This window comes from Cucurbita pepo, unplaced genomic scaffold (genome assembly GCF_002806865.2).
Source record: "Cucurbita pepo subsp. pepo cultivar mu-cu-16 unplaced genomic scaffold, ASM280686v2 Cp4.1_scaffold000378, whole genome shotgun sequence".
NCBI classification, from domain to species: domain Eukaryota; kingdom Viridiplantae; phylum Streptophyta; class Magnoliopsida; order Cucurbitales; family Cucurbitaceae; genus Cucurbita; species Cucurbita pepo.
This window is the reverse complement of record NW_019646613.1, coordinates 20,153-37,052: the sequence shown is the minus strand read 5'-3', so window position 1 is coordinate 37,052 and position 16,900 is coordinate 20,153. Positions and strand designations below refer to the sequence as shown.

At 35.4% G+C, this 16,900-nt stretch overlaps 3 protein-coding genes and 2 long non-coding RNA genes across 6 annotated transcripts in view; 3 read left to right on the top strand and 2 right to left on the bottom strand.

The window, feature by feature from the left end:
• The window catches only part of LOC111785133 (putative glucose-6-phosphate 1-epimerase), a gene marked incomplete at its 3' end in the record, with an annotated part of 3,505 nt that extends 2,220 nt beyond the window's left edge, over positions 1-1,285 (bottom strand). Inside the window, exons 1-2 of the mRNA XM_023665597.1 lie at positions 922-1,285; positions 179-253 (exon numbers count right to left, since the gene is read on the bottom strand). Of these exons, the coding sequence (XP_023521365.1) occupies positions 179-253; positions 922-1,041 (195 nt within the window). The remainder of the gene's footprint in view (positions 1-178; positions 254-921) is intronic.
• Positions 1,286-3,210: 1,925 nt separating this feature from the next.
• On the bottom strand, positions 3,211-12,833 carry LOC111785129 (villin-4-like). 2 transcript variants are annotated; one of them, XM_023665596.1, is made up of 24 exons: positions 12,553-12,833; positions 11,992-12,074; positions 11,325-11,445; positions 11,101-11,200; positions 9,869-9,937; positions 9,536-9,772; positions 9,273-9,450; positions 9,061-9,193; positions 8,580-8,742; positions 8,343-8,490; positions 8,137-8,237; positions 7,759-7,914; positions 7,066-7,134; positions 6,905-6,973; positions 6,652-6,789; positions 6,140-6,268; positions 5,786-5,933; positions 5,653-5,663; positions 5,317-5,457; positions 4,901-5,026; positions 4,758-4,823; positions 4,238-4,562; positions 3,931-4,148; positions 3,211-3,843 (listed from the first exon to the last, which is right to left on the bottom strand). In XM_023665596.1, the coding sequence occupies exons 3-24, from the start codon at positions 11,378-11,380 to the stop codon at positions 3,730-3,732; spliced, it is 2,895 nt and encodes a 964-aa protein (XP_023521364.1). In that variant the 5' UTR covers positions 11,381-11,445; positions 11,992-12,074; positions 12,553-12,833; the 3' UTR covers positions 3,211-3,729. The 2 variants fall into 2 exon arrangements, with proteins under 2 accessions (XP_023521364.1, XP_023521363.1); XM_023665595.1 differs by having other exon boundaries at positions 5,786-5,936; positions 12,553-12,832.
• On the top strand, positions 6,183-9,075 carry LOC111785131. The gene is made up of 3 exons (XR_002813623.1): positions 6,183-6,297; positions 8,563-8,619; positions 8,981-9,075. It is a non-coding gene; the product is annotated as an uncharacterized LOC111785131 (long non-coding RNA).
• On the top strand, positions 9,099-9,493 carry LOC111785130. The gene is made up of 2 exons (XR_002813622.1): positions 9,099-9,203; positions 9,360-9,493. It is a non-coding gene; the product is annotated as an uncharacterized LOC111785130 (long non-coding RNA).
• A 2,240-nt stretch (positions 12,834-15,073) lies between the features above and the next one.
• On the top strand, positions 15,074-16,418 carry LOC111785135 (60S acidic ribosomal protein P3-2-like). The gene is made up of 2 exons (XM_023665599.1): positions 15,074-15,396; positions 16,028-16,418. Exons 1-2 carry the CDS (start codon positions 15,199-15,201, stop codon positions 16,193-16,195), a joined length of 366 nt encoding a protein of 121 aa, XP_023521367.1. The 5' UTR covers positions 15,074-15,198; the 3' UTR covers positions 16,196-16,418.
• Positions 16,419-16,900: the final 482 nt, after the last annotated feature.

Genomic DNA, 16,900 nt, shown 5'->3' with positions numbered 1-16,900 from the left:
AAAAAAAAAAAAAAAAAAAAGTATGGTCAGGAAATTGAAGATAAGAACAACTCAAGAACTGTTTCATTATTTCTACTATTCTAACCAAGGTTAGAATAGTCGAAAGTAAGAGAGTATATAAAAGAAATTAGAATGATTCAATTGGTTAAAAATATGTAAAATGAAAATTCAATAGCACCTTGTTACTAACAAAAAGCATCTCTTCCCCATGATCATTCTTCCAAGATGTCACGTGGGCCCCATATAAATATACCTGGAAAGAACAAACATTAATCAGTTGCCACATAAAGAAACAAAACCTGTCTGCTCAAATATGTACAACACTACAGAAAAATGAAATCCATGAGTTGAGTAGAATGACAAGCATGAACTCATCGTGTAATAAATAACATAGGTTTTAGAATCAAGAGAAGATAATAGTCTTGTCACAGGGTTGTTTTCCCTACAGCCACCCTGAAGGTAGAATTTTTGTCCAGCTACTGTTCCTTCCAAGAATTCATTACAGTAACTAAAATATTTGATGCACGTGAAAATAAGAGATCAGAAATGTCATGCACACATACACAGCCCGAAAATGGCCGAGCCCAAGATCCTAACGACGTGCACAAATATAAATACAAGAACAGATCAACCAAATTTTAACCCGAGAGATCATGCAAATCAATCCAGGAATCCAATAGAATCAAAGCAACAAAGAAAGAAACGCAAGCCACAGAAATTAAGATCCCAACTCCACTCCCCCGATTAAAATCGGAAGAAGGCGAACGCGAACACCTTAGTTCAAAATCAGATCAATTCCACATCTCAAAAGAGCTCACAAAAACAAATTCACAAATAAATCAAGCAAAACATTCAAATAACAAAGCCTAGAAAATTCCAGCAATGATCTCATTTCTCAATTACTCAAATCCCCCACAATACCTCAGCAGAACTACCACGCGGATCGCGAAGGACGACTTTATCAAGGCCATTGATGCCCTTAACGACGTCCACAGAACCCGAAGAAGCTCCAGAAGATGCCACAACCTTTTCGCCGCTCATTTAGAAGCCCTTTATGATTTCGTTGTTGGAAATCTTCGCCGTCGGTGGTGTAGTGTTCGTCCTTGTTCCTGATTCAGATCGGGAATCGTAGCGCTGTTAATCCATAGCCGTGTACTCGAATTTTGGTTTATATTGTTGTTGGCATTTTGATCAGAAACTGGAAAGCAGAACAGTCACCATCAAGTCACTGCAAATCTCGGAATCTCGTGAAACTCCTTTCTCTGGATTTCCTTTTGTCTTTTGTCTTCACATTAAACTCCGTAAATTTTTTTTTAAATTAATAATACTAATATTAAATACTATTAAGGTTTTAATTCTACTTTTATTAATATATATTATATATATATATATATATATATATATATATATATATATATAATATAAGCAAAATAAATAAAATGTTACTTTTCCCTTAGCAAAATTTTAACATAAATGTTTATATTTATTATAACTTATTGATATGTATTTATTTTATAGATATAAATATAATTCAATAATTACCAAAAATTTAATTTAAAAGATTACACACCATAAATACTCAAAAGTACTTTTATTTTATTTTGTCGTTATTTTAATTTTAATTAATACTTAAATTGATTTTTATTTTCTCCTTCAATATTATTTAGAATTTACTTGCCTCGTTACTGCTATGTTAAGCTACTTAAATTATGTTTATTTATTTCCATTTACCTGGCATGTTATACGTTATAAGTAATTGCATTTCTCATTTTCGTCCTTATCTCCAACCTTGACTCCGGCTCCGCCCATCCCCACCCTATCCTACTACATATTTATATATAAATATATTTATATCAATATTTATATATAAATATATTTATATCAATATTTATATATACGATATAAATATATAATAACTTATTATATATATGCACTTTAAATAAATAGAATAGTTTTTAAAATAAATATTTAAAAAGTATATAACATATGGAAAAATAAAATCTTCGTCGTACCATCTTAAAAATTTTCCATCGAACCAAGAATCATTGCCTGTAATGTCCCACATTGGTTAAAGTGTCCCACATTGGTTAAAGTGTCCCACATTGGTTAAAGAGGATAACAAATCCACGTTTATAAGGGTGTGGAAATCCTCCCCTAACAGACGCATCCACCTTTGTAAGGGTGTGGAAACCCTCGCTACCAGTGGATCTGGTTACACTACCTGATCCCTACATCTGGTTACACTACCTGATCCCTACAAAAATTAATAAACACGAGACCAATATGGAAAAGACTTCTCTATCCCTGATTACATGTAAATAATGCAGCACATCCTTATAGGTGATTTATGCTAATTTTTGCTTAATTAAAAGCGTGAGAATGGGAAAATGAAGTTAGGATCTTCCATTTATAGAAGACGACGAAATTAGGTTCCGGAAGTTTCCATTTTCTTTGGCAATAAAAAAAGAAAACGCGAGGAATCTGTCTTCAATTCAAACTCCTTCCAGATCTCATCTTTGATCAACAACGATTTAGCTGTTTAATTTGATCTCACGCCACCGGTAATTCAAATTCATTCCGGAGATTTCTTCTGACCTTAATTCTTTCTTTATTCCGTAGGCTCAAGATCATCATTTTGCTCGAACTTTACTTCACAATCCAAGGAGTTCGAACGATTTCTTGAATTCGACGCAGGAGCAACGTCTTCCCTACGGCTGCGCCTTCAGATAAGTTTAATTTCCATGGCGCCTAGTGGAATGTTCTATGTTTGTTAGTTTAGAATTTCATCGAAGGTCTGGTTTTAAATCTTGAATTGGCTTGGGGAAACTGAATGAATTAGGTTGTTACAAAACTGAATCTGCTTTTAAGTTGGGATTACGTGTTCTTCATATGAGTGAATATGAATTTATTACCATTTTAGGAAAATACTTATCTCTGGAGTAAAATTAGGTTATATTGTTGTTTGAGCAATAAAATTAAGAAAGCTTTGTTGTAGATTCAATCCTTGCTCAAAATGGCACCTACAGGTCACAAGCTTGAATGCTTCACAATGTCTGAAGGTATGTGACACTCGATTCACGCACTTTAGATCTGTTTGATAACTCGTTCTTTACAACAGTTGTTGAAAGATGACAACCTTGGAATATCAAACATCCCAAACAGAAATGTCGAAATCGAAAGAGCGAGCACAGGAAAACTTAGAGGGAAAGATATAATGAAAATCACACTTTTTATAAGTTTATTGTCATCTGAAGTATTACACTCTGCTGTACACACGGTTCTTCTTCCTCGGGAAATGCAAATAAAAGGAAAACTAAATTGCAGACCACCTAACTGCTCTCCTGAAAAAAATTGAATGAAAAAATAAAACTGAAAACTAAACATATGCTCAAAAAGGTGGGGAAAATTGCAAGCTCACAACATAGGTTTAACATTAAAATGAATACCAAATGCTTAGTAAAGAAATAAATAAGGTAAAGATGTTTGCAAGGACGCAAGCAAAAACCAGAACTTGAATTTGTCCATCAATCATGAACACAAGTCTCTGGGCAACAGAAGCAGCTAAAAATGCACTGAAGCTGGCCCTTCCACTCCTTACCAGTTGAGTCCAGCCAGTTCAGAAGGCTTCTTACATCTAACAACAAATAGATTTGAAAACCAAGCCTCTTCCACTGGTAACATAGAACTGCAGGAAACTGAGTGAAATGATCAGAGGAAACCATACAGGAGTTAGAATAGTTGAAGGGCCATTTTATGCTTATTCTGTTTCCATTTTGGCAACTTATAAAATGCATCCTTGGTCATTCCAAACTTTGCCCTGAACTCTTCTGATGAGAGGTAAGTCTGCAGAGTTGCAAATTTAAGCATCTTAGAAAATATCATATTAAGAATCTATAGACTCAAGTTGAAGCATTACTTTTTTAATATTACCTCTCGTCTTGTCACATCAATGTCTGAAATGGGGTCGGTAGATGTAGTTTTTAGACGGTCATATGGATATATTGCGAGGCCTTCATCATCTTCAGCCTCACCTTCTTTCACATCTTCCTGTATGGTGAGAGTTTCAATTCCGACCGTCTTTGAGTTTTGCTTCTCCTTATCATTAACCTCACCATTATTATTAGTCTCCGGCTTAGGTTTGGGAGGCTCTGGAGGAGTCAGTTCACCCAATACAAGGTAATTATGTCAGGTATGAAGCCATGAAATAGCTGCCATGGATTTATAAATTGAAGGCTACCTTTTATTGAATGTGGTATAATAGCTTCTCGAGCAGGTGGTGGCTGTTCAAAGCTAGCACCAAGAGCTGCTATGGTAGATTTTGCGGCAGCTAATTTTGCTGAATCTGGGCTCACTGATTTCGGGTAGATCTTTCTAACTGGGGGTGGAGTAGAAAGGTTCCTTGTATTGGGGTTCTCAAAAGTAGCAGCCAAGGCATTGAAAGCAGGAGACCTCCCCCTTACACGGACCCTTTCAGGACTAAAAGACATGCTCCTAGAGCGTTGTGATTTGTCTGGGACTGCAGACCTCCCACCATATGATACCGGTGTTCTTCGCTTTGGTTTCTGAGTAATAGTGAAGTCACTTATTAATGGGGGCATCAATAAAGACCAGGAAACTAGGAAAAGAATGTGAAGAGAAGAAGAGGGTGGTTGATGATAATGTGAAGAAATAAAAGGAACATAATGCAGATTAAGAAAATCAATGGACTGTGTTTGTGGGTGGGGGTTAAGAATTGAAACTATATAAAGAAGCCTTACATCTCGAGCAGGAGTGCCTCCGCTTTTGACTATTGTAAGTTTTCTTTGGAACGAGTTTCCGTGCATCTGTTTAAGATTGAAAATCTTAATTGCTTGCAGATAATTTATAGGCATACATACTAGAATAAATGTCGAATGCTTACCAAAGATTTTGCAGAGTCCCATTTAAAGAAGCGAGTAAAGAAAGGGGGTTCACTACCTTCCGCGATAATGTACACCGGAGCTTCAGAAGATAGATTTTCCAGAAGAAAATCATGTTTTAGAAATTTCTGTTGCAATAAGAAAGAAAATTACCAATAATGAGAATATCATAGTTTGTCAAAAAGACAATGATGAATGAACAACCTGGAAAACTTTTAGTATCAGACTCCCAAGATATGAAAATAACATAGAACCGATGACATTGATATATCAGGAACTTAGATATAACATTGGTGGGGAAAAGAAAGGGGCAGACTGCATGTCAAAAAATTTCTTCCCAGTTGAATAGCCAGATGATATAACGGAACATTGGCGAAAAGTAACACGTGAAGTTGGCTAGGAAATACGTTATTCGTACCTCACCAATAGTTAAAGCATGCAATCTACTCTTGGAGTCGACTTGTTGGCCGATCCATACATATATCTCTGAGTGATTATCCAGAATGTGTATGTCTTCGGTCATCAAATCATCTTGATCAAAGTTATATACCTCCACCACCTGCGAAACTTCACATTAACTAACCTTCTCGGGAAAGACGGTCATTTACAGTAGCTTCTTAATGTTTTCGTTTCTTTTGTTTCTACTCTTTTTTTGTTCTTTTTGGGGAAACTAAGCTTGTATTGAGAAGAAATGAAAGAACATGATAGTATAAATTATAGGAAATTTATGGATCAGAACGAGAAAAGAATGTACCTTCAAATTTCCTGCAAGTTCATCATGGCCATCACAAGTTCACAGGAAAAGGGGTCATATTTAGAAGTATAGCGGAATGGAAGAGTACAGGACAAAGCATAAATTTTTCACTAGCAGGAAGAATTATACTAACCTCCAGAGAAGGTACAAGAAAATAGGTGTGGATCACTTTCAGCCTCTCGACTGACTTTTTGGCTAGGATATTCAGATTTGCCTCCCAGCAAATTCCAAAATTGTTCAGATTCTGTACCTTCTTTTTGTGATCTAGATTGTACATTGGGCTGCTGGCAATTGAAACACAAGTGAGAAATCAACAAAAAGAAATGTAACGAGATAAACAAAATGGCCTATCTTGTTAAACAAAACTCAAACTCAGATAAGCTTTGGCAAAGTGAAAGGCGTATGGTTATTTCATACAGAACACATTTGTCAAGAAGCTCTGTTTAGAAATCAAACTCTTGTGTCCAAGCTGAGAGAACTTCACAACCTTTATCAAATCCAGCAATCGCTCGACAAGTTCTTGATTATCTGAGTTTGTGAGGCTTCCAGACCATGTAAAGACAGAGGAGCTGCTATTCAATATGTAGCAGTAGGAGGAATTTAAAGACGATGCAACCTGCCGAGGGAGAAAAAAGATGGGGAAAGGTAAGAATATATACATAAAGATTTAAATACATCATAATCTATCAATTTAACCTTTCAAGTTTATTAGTGATCAAAATGATGTCAATGTAGTCTTTGAGCTAAGCTAGTTATGCTATGTTTAGTATTGACTTATTATGATATCAATTTCAGGAGCTCTTGTGAAATTTTCTCTCTAATTGATACCAATAGTTCACACGTACCTTTTCTCATATGGAGGAGAGTGATAAGACTGTAGAAAAGATTAAATAAACTTTAATCTTTCTACTATACCTTTTGCAATCATGTTAACTAAAGACATCTTTGTCATATGTGTGCATGATTAAAGAACTAACGAAATGCTATTAGTACAAGTACCGGGTCTACTTGTATTGCTTGCATATTTTCGGGTCCAGAGCCCTGGACTCTAAATAATGCAATCCCATCCTCTTGGTAAGTTTCATCTTGAATTTCCTTCTCCGCAACATAATTCTTGTATCCCTTACTTAGGCCTCCCTGAAGTATGTATTTCATCACATTATCTTTTAGGAAATCAAAATTCATGTATGGAATAAGAAGAAAAAAATATTCTCCCACAACTTTCTTTAACTGCAGATTATATCTAACAAACCTTGAAGACAACAAAGCTCTGGAAAATTGAATAAAATTGAATCGGTTCATTCCCTTCGTAAAGGCGAGCCTATAATACAATGAAATGAATCAGAAACAAGAAGATACCAAAGAAATGAATGTACATCAATTGGAAATCACAACCCCAAGTGATGAACCTACCTGGACTGGGAGAAACTTTAATGACTCAACCATCTTGTTTACCAGTGATAATGCTGTAGCTCTTTCTTCCTGGAGGAGATGAGCAAAAACGAATCCCAACAATAATAAGGCCTCGGATTAGAATGTATTCATGTAGTACAAAGAGTATGAGGGGGGAAACATTAGATACACAAAGAAACTAAAACTCTTATTCCCATCAGAGTGTCCATTATGTGAAGAAGTCCTACTTTTGAGCCTCCTATTCTAATTTCAATACTATTAGCCAAAATTTCTCTCATAAAGAGAGAGCATACAAGGACAACTGAAATCTAAGATGCAAGATCTGTTAATGAGTAATAGATCATGTTCGAAGTCCTATAATCAAACTAGCAAATGTTAAACCATGTCCCAAATTCTTGGTCAAGGTAAACTATAAACCTAACAGAAAGAAGCATAAAGGAATATTTAAATTGATGTTATGGATTTATCCCAACACAACAAATTACAGTTGAAGCTTTCCTTCCTAATTCATAGTTTCCAAAAAATATTTTAACATATCAATAATTTACGACTTTAACTTCTCCCATAACCATCAACCATCATGTTAAAGTGAGGTATTGAATGCGTAAATGAACGATAAGTAACTTTAAATTTTGGTGTGATTTTTTTTTCTCCAAGTTGAGGGCATCTAGAAGCTTTTTGAGCATTTATTACCTCAACGCTTTGCTTCCCAAACCACGTTCCTATAAGATATTCATCTTTATCGTCTCCAGGATACGAGTATTGAAAGATATAGCAATCCCCACTGTAAAATTTTGACTGATCAGAGGTAGGAATGAGAATCTTTTCATTGCCACTGACTCGCCAAACCTGTGTCAGGGAGGAACAGGAATCGTTAACGACAAAGAAGAGCAGTCGTTGAGAACCATGTCTTGTTCTATATAGAAGAGCAAACAATGAGCATTCATTAAAAAAGAAGTTCCAGAAAACCTAAGATATAATTGACTAGTCCTGGGTAGACTAGCAATTTCCAGTCAATATAGTTGACAGACTCATTTCATAAAACAATTGCAAGAGCTTCAGAAGCCACACCTGCAAATTCCCAGTGCAATCAATGTATGGTTGAGGTTCTTCTTTTATAGGATCAGCTTTTAGAAGACCCTTAACATTAACCCCTTGACGCTTCAGAAGAGCTAAAAGAAACACCAAAAATCAACACACAAGGAATGAAGTCAGTGTAGCAATATAGATAAAATTGTAACAATGGAAAAATATCTTTAAATTTTTTACTTCCTAACCTGCGACCTTTCCTCTACCATCCTCTGACACAACTACATTAGTAACTTGAGGCCACGAATCAAATTTAGATCGGAATGTTGCTGTCTCGAAACCTTCAATCACACTAGTTATTTGTGATCTTGGTCTTTCAGGTCCATGCACCAGTTTCTGTTCACTTAACGACACAAATTAATAAGAAATTCTATGATGTCATGTTACCCAAGTAAAATGGATTTGCAGGTATAGGGTGAGCTGACCTCGGCAGCTCCAGTCGCCTTCTTTCGGTCATCGAGTGAGGTATTTCTTCCCATCCATGCAAATACTTCAAATCCAGAATCTAGAATATAGCATTTTTGTGTGTCTAGCAGGTCCCTTGTCAAAGAATCAGCACCAAGTGGTTCCAGCTCCCCCTTCTCAATTCTTTAAAAGCAGACATATTGCTTCAGAACTACATAATAACGGTTACCAATTTACCATCTCACATGAAAGTCCAATGTATTTAGTTTTAGGATTTGTTAATGTCAGGTTATTACTCTATTAGCTCAATAATCTTCTATTCAAAACCCTTGAAACCTTTTAAAGGGAGGGGAGAAATATATGTGCGTGCGTGTTTATAAAGACGTTCAATTACATAATATCTCGTTTTTTTACGTTGCAGGGTCGTCTCCTTATCTGGCTGAAGCAAACATTCTCATAAATATCACATGAGAAGAACCCGAAAAGGAGATAATATATTACCGAAAAAGCTTAGTTGGATGAGAATCAACATGCTTATCCTCATCACTAGTTGTTTTCCTTGGAAGTGGAGCAAAGCCACCAAAAAAGCTCCAAAATTCTCCAGTTTCAGGATCGGCCATCAACTTTCCATCCTCTACAAAAAGGTAACTCACAAACTGATATTCCTCAACGTTCATCTTTCACTTCTAACTCACAGATCAATCGTAACTTACCAATGGCAGCCATCTCACATTTTCCATTGTGATATGTATCCTTAACATATTGAACAACTTCCAATGCTTTTGCTCTCTCTTGAATAGACGAGTTCGAACCGTTGAATTGGAAAATTTTGGACTTGGTATCGAGAATAAAAATGTCATCGTGGTTGAGTGAAGATCGACTGAAAGGAACCTATCATCACAATTCCAGAAAACTCAGCAAGCATTCATAAAAAGCTAGAGATATCAGTGATACCCAACCAAAAACAAGAACTTGCCTCCTTGACATGGACGACACGTTTTCCTTTACACACAAACAACCGAGTCTTATGTTCCTCAGCCTCAGCATGTTTGAACCCGGATGCAAATCCACCTTCCTGAGGTATAATACATGGTTTGAAACAGGACAGGAACTTCTCTGTTTCGTGACCTTGAACCTCACGGTATTGTACAGCACGTCCACCTAGTGCTGCGTCTAGTTCAATTGTCTTGATGGCAGCAGTACCAGCTTCATCCTGTGTATAAATAAGTCTCTGAATCAAAACTCCGTGGAAAAAATTGATGTTGAAGAGTACTTCAATGGTATTACTTGTTTGCCAGAGGTATTTTACCTGAGTGGTATCTCTACCAAGCCAGTAATGAATATCATGTCGCAAGGTGCCACTTTTTAGGGAGGTTGTCTGCACAAAAAAGGTTTAAGACATGAAGACAGTCATTCAGGGCATAGTCTTCATGCCAAAGAAGAACACTACAAACACAATGACTGAAATCTTTTCCTTTTTTTTTTTTTTTAGTTTGATTGATGATATGTTTCTAGAACACATGAACTTTGAGTTTGTGTAGCCAACAATTTGTTGGTAAGAGATATAGTTTAATACTTATAGAACTGACAAATTGAACGCTTTGGACACAAAGCCCCATACATCTCGGTATCTAACCCTATGCCACACAAATCCAACCTATTAACTAAAAACTCTCTAAAATCAATTTGAGCATAGCTTAATTGATTAAGACATGCACAAGCTCGACTAAAAAGTAAGAGGTTTGAATCTTCCCACCCCATTTGTTGAACTCAATGAAAAGATAAACCCTAAAGCATCTAACTAAACCATATAATAAATAACCCACTCCAACTAAACCATATAATAAATAACCCACTCCAAAGTTTGTATTAAATGTTGAATTTCATTTTGGTTTCATAGTCATTACTTTTCAACTCCTCTAATAAATGGTTTATAAATTACAACGAGACACTTTATACGTGCAACAATTCAAGTCCACCGCTAGTAGATATTGTCCGCTTTGACTTGTTACGTATCGTCGCCAGCCTTACAATTTTAAAACGCGTCTACTGGGGAGAGGTTTTCATATCCTTATAAGGGATGATTTGTTCCCCTCTCCAACCAATGTAGGATCTCACAATCCACCCCTTTGGGGGCCAGCTTGGCACACCGCTCAGTGTCTGGCTCTGAAACCATTTGTAACAGAAGTCCACCACTATTGTTCACTTTGACATGTTATGTATTGCCGTCAACCTCACGGTTTTAAAACACGTCTACTAGGGAGAGGTGTCTACACCCATATAAGGAATATTTCATTCCCCTCTCCAACCGACGTAGGATCTCCCCATTTCATGCACAACCCATGAACCCAAATTCATCTATCGTTTCATGTCTAATCATTCTAAACCAAAAGATAGCCACTTTCCACAAGTTGAGCATATAACCTTATCTGTGTCACAAATAATTCCAATACTTAGATACATATAGTGCTTCTTAAGGGAGAAAATATGCATATATGTATGTATATGTTGCAATTTAGGGAATTAAAATGAATCCTTTACCTTGAGAATGATATAGGAGTCACCAGTAAAGAACTTTCCATAAGAAGCCTTTGGAACAGGAACAGGATTAAAATTTTCAATCCGCCATATTTCAAGCCCACTTTTAAGTGTCAAGGAACAAAATATGAACTCATTAGTTTCATGGGAATAAGGTTGATCGGATGTTTTGTACACAAAATGGATATCAAACCAGAAAATTTCAAAATCTTATGCATAAAGGATACGCCTTTTGACCTGCCCCTTGGAAGGCTGGGTCCAAATCTCTCATGGAGACAGCCATATTGTTCTTGCACCTCTAGTTCTATATTGTTTACCACTCCTCTGTAGAAATACAGCACTTCCAACCTGAAGAACAAAACAAGTAACTACGAAATGAAGAAGATTGATCTCGAGACTGGAATGATGTTCTAGTGTCTAAGAAAGCGTTTTTAGGCACTTAGAAAGTCATTTCGGACAGACCCTTTACGCAGAAAATAAGAACAAATCAACATACAACGTAGATTCGTTTATTTGCATCAAGCTTTTGAGGGGCTCATTCAAGACTTACTCGAACTATTACTCAACAGAAAATAAGAGCTTTGGCTTCAGGTTATCGGGATAGAGGTAGGTAAAAAGGAAATTTTCGACAATTCTGGATCACTCGAATAAATGCAGTAACTCGCTATAATAAGGTAGACTACAGTTATAGTAGATTCATACACAATCTGTACAAGTGGCAAGTCACTTCTTAATCGTAAAATACTTGCCCAAATCGCTATACTAAATAGCAATTGTCTTTATATGATTCACTAGTAAGCTTTACCGAGTTCAAGAAATCCAGGACAAAAGATTCGAATGTATTACATATCTTGACTTTAGCTTGAAAACAAATAAACGGGTAGAGAAGCTCACCTCGCGAATAGTCCTACGGACACAGCGTTGCAGTAGGAGGGTTTTCGTTACTAGAACGGGTGGCAAAATCAGCTACAGGAGAACTGTACGTAAAATCAAAGACAAGCGCAACACTCGAGTTATGGGAAGAATCATCTATAAGTCCACTTGGTGAATTAGAACATCAAACAAACAGAAGAACAATCCTATAAATGTATGTATATCAGTAAACAGCTTAAACCCTCCCTTGATAGAGAAATTATGAACTAACTACAACAATACAAACTTCTACGAATGAATCGAATCAAATCTAGTTTTTCAACAAAACTCGGCTAAACCAGGAGGCCATAGAACATGTTCATAATCACCAATCCCAGAAGACCCATTACTCGATTATATCAAAAACGATTCAAACCAAAACAAAGAACAGAAATCAGCAGCTTCACAAATTTCCAATAACAACGCCTCAAACAAGAATCCCTAATAAAAACGAAGAACAACCCTGTTTCAGAAACTAGCTAAGCAAGCGGAATTCAAAACCAAACAAAGAAAAAGGATTAAACGGCAGAAAGTTGCGAGTACCCAAGGCCGATGAAGACAATCAGGTATTGAAAATTGAAGCGGAGAAGCACCCAGATCCACCAAGGATCAGAATCATACAAACAATAGTGTTTTCCAATTCCACAGCGCACAAGAGAGAGAGAGAGAGTAAAGTGTTAGAGGTGAAGAAGAGAGAAAAGGGAGTAGAAATGTAGAGAGAGAGAAACCCAAAGAAGTATTTGTATTTTGTAGTGAGAGAGAGAAGAGAATGATGAAGGGCAAGGCGTGCTAATCACTAACCCCAACACAAGAACGAACCCACGCAAGCACAAATGAACTGGAATCTTAATAATCAATCAATTAAATTGAATTTCTTCTTCTTTTGTTTTTGGGGTTTCAGTATGTGACAGATAGATTGATTCTTCAAAGAAATTTAATCCAAAAACATTCTTCAAATCAATCATTCAGAAACTTTCGGCCAACAACAACTTGTTTCCATTGTTTTTGGATCAATTTTAGACAACCTTTTTGTGTAATTCAATTTAAAGTCCAAAGTCGCTTTCTTTTTTGGTTCAATTTGGTAATCGAAGTTCGACTCCTTTTTCTTTTGGAGTCGATTTGGTTCATTTTTTACTATGTCTTTGAGGCTCACAATACTTTGTTCCAGATTTGAGTATAAGCTTTTGTAGCTTTGCTTTGGGATTCCACAAAAGGCGTCACAAAGATAGTATTCTTTTATTATAAACTCATGATCATTCTCTCGACGTACGACTTTCACCCACCTGGCACAAATAAGAAAGAACTTGATTGTTGAAATTTGATACTTCGACTCCCATTTGTGCCATTGTTCAATTCAAAAAAATAAATAATTAAACATGCCATTAATATTAAGCCAATTATAATTTTTAATATTAATATGAACCTATAATTATAAAATTATAGATTGATTTAAGAAAAAAGTCTAATTCTTTTAAATAAGCTAATTTGAGACGTTATTATCTTGTTTATATATTCAATAATTTAAGTAATAAACGAAATGAACCTACTAAATGTGCTCGTATAAGTACAATATAGACCTGACTAAGGGCTAGCGTACATTAACACTACCAAAAACTAATAGAAAAAAAAAAAGGAGTATAATATCGTGATGTACATGTCCTTGTGTAGCATATTAGGTAAGTATTTCATGTTTGTGACATACAACATACACGATATCTTGTATTTAAAATCATGGTACAATGTAATGATGTTCATAATACTTCCAGACATTTCATGATACGAATTCCCAACGAGACATGCTTACATGTTCATAATCTTTCATACATGCTTGTAATGTACGATGTATCATGGTATTTCATAAGACATAAACGTAACCATAGCAATATAGTTGTGATGTCCCACATTGATTAGGGGAGAACAAACCACAAGGGTGTAGAAACCTTCCCTTAGCGCGTTTTAAAGCCTTAAGGGGAAGTCAGAAAGGGAAACCCCAAAGAGGACAATATCTGCTAGCGGTAGGCGTAGGTTGTTACAAAAGCAAACAACATGCGTCGCATAAATTCACTAAATGATATTCATACTTCTTTCGGTTCATCCAATCTAGCTCATAGGCGTTCCAACAGTAAGTTCACTTACAGTGTTGGCTTCAGCCAATGTTACTAACTTTCCTTAGTCGATAGTAATCTTGTTCGGTTTTATTCCACCTATAACGTTCCACAATATCGATCGTTGAATATATTGAATAAATTAATTTAACATAATTTTTTAAAATTGATCCAAAATAACTCAAAAAATATAAAATTGGGCTAAAGTGCCATGATTAATGGCCTACTGTGAGAGTAATTAAAACATATTTATAATAATTATTTGTAGTTGACTTATATTTTATCCATTATTATTTACATTCATAATTAAAACCCAAAATCTCAATTTTAGACCTTTTATTTTATTTTCTCACTATTAAAATATAATTCTCCTTTAATAATTAAAATTAAAAAATATTTAAATAATCATTAGATACGTTGAATTTGAACCATATTTATTTTCTATCTCTAAATTAAAAAATTATTACATCGTGACAAAAAAAATTAAAATTCTATAAAAAAAAATTAAAATTTAATATTACAATATAATTTTCAACAGTTATATATATAAAGTGAGATCGTGTGAAATGGGCAGTAATGGAGACAAAGACAGAGAATATAATCTCTATCTCAAATCTGTGTGAATCTCAGCATGTTAAATAAACATATTTATTACGTGTGTCGTAATATTAAAATAAAAAAAAATTAATGACCAAAATATATATTAAAAGAAAAATTATAAATTATAAAGGTCAAATTAACAATATGTTTAAAAAAATTTATCTAATAAATAACAAAAAGTAATTTAAAATTTGAAAATTTTAGATACGAGATTTCAACATTTTGTTTTTTTTAATTATGCTAAAAAAAATAATAAAAGTTTTATTTCCCAAAAGGGTTTAAGAGTTCAATCAAATCAATGATGAAATTGTGAGGGTAAATCCGTCATTTGACGAAGCCAAACCCTCGTTTTCCTCTCTCGCTAGGGTTTCGTCTCTCGACATAAAAACCAAACACAATCCACTGAAGAGCCGTCCACTCCAACGCTCTCGTTTTTATTCTTCGTAATTCGCTTCAAGCAGAATCCCAGTTCGAAGATCAAACAATGGGAGTTTTCACCTTCATCTGTCGGAGCTCCGGTGGCAAGTGGACTGCCAATCAGTATTCGGGTGACCTTGAAGGCTCTGCCGATTCCACCTACGATCTCCAGAGGACGCTCGTTCAGAATGTTCTCTCCGTCGATTGCTCCGGTGGTGTTCAGTCCTCTTTCTCTTATGTCACTCCCACCTCCGCCGTTTTCCAGGTATTCATTGTTCTCTCCTCTATTCCAGTTTGTCTTGTGGATTCTTCGAATACTTCTGATTTTATTACTCATTGTTCTCGATCTAATGTTCAAAAAATGCTCCCCTTCTAAATGTAATCAATGTTTATTTGATTGTTTAATCTGGTTACTAATGTTTTTGTCAATATGAATAGTTATCTTTTACCTTTCCTGTGCGATGAGGGTCGATCCTTTTTTTGGTCTATTTGATCTATAGGTTGGCGTTTAACAATTGCGATTATGTGTTTATGGGTACATGATCGATTAAGCAACTATTAATTGAGGGAATTTTCCAAATATATGGTTTTATAATGAACTAAAGCAATGTTGGTTATTATATTTTTAGTATGTTCATTGGTGAGTTCCTTGATTAGTATAACTTATCTGCATTCTCTCATTGAATTTTACATTTTCTGGATAAACATGGATTTATAAAAATATATATTTGTGTAATTCCTTGTTAGAGGTTGTCTGAATTTGCAGAGGTATTTGGAAGAAGTTGGTTTGAGAGTATTTATGATTTATGATATCTCTTCAATATCTCAAGTAGCTTCCTCCCTGCTTGCCTGTTGTTACTCGTTGTGCATGCCTTGTTTAAACATTAGCATTTCAGGTGATCATTGGCGGCAGTAGTGGTGGCGGTTTCATTGGCGGTGGAGGAGCTGCAGCCGCCCCTGCTGGAGGAGATGCACCAGCTGCTGCAGAAGCCCCAGCTGAGAAGAAGGAAGAGGTGAAGGAGGAGAGTGATGACGACGACCTTGGCTTTTCACTTTTTGATTAATTGGTATAATTACTCGTTATTGTTTATCAAACTCAGAATCTTTAGCATTCAACTTTTATATTCAGCAAATTATGGCTATGCATTTAGTTGAATTTTGCAAGTTCAATTGCTGTTCTTGTTAAGGACGTAAAATTTTGTTACTGACCTTTGTCAAATGGTTGGGGTGTTCTTTTGGGCATTGTTTTTCAAAAGGAATACCAATTTGGTGTGGTTGGTTGTAGCACATCTATTATTTGACTTGAATGGTGGTGCCTTTTCAAGAATAGGTTGAGGTTTTAAAATGGTTTTAGGGTTCAGATTTTATGCTATGATAAGATATATTACCCTTGTTTATAGATTAATATCCAAACTCGAGTAATATAAGGAACTCTCATAAACCACAAGTAAATTATCTACTTTTCTATCATGTCCGTTTAGAATTCTATCGACATAGCTCCTATCAACATAGCTCGTGACTTTGAAAGCAGAGATATGAACAATATACCTCTACTATTGTATGATATTGTTTATTTTGAGTATAAACTCTCTTTGTTTTGCTAAAAAACCTCGTACTTATGGAGATAGTGTCCCTTATATATCAATGATCTTCTTAATTAGTTACTGAGAGATTTCAATCATCGTTAACATCATGAAGACATACCTATTTTTATGGTTTAGCCTTTGGTTCAGTATTAATTAGAGAAGTTACAAATGGAAGTTACAAAT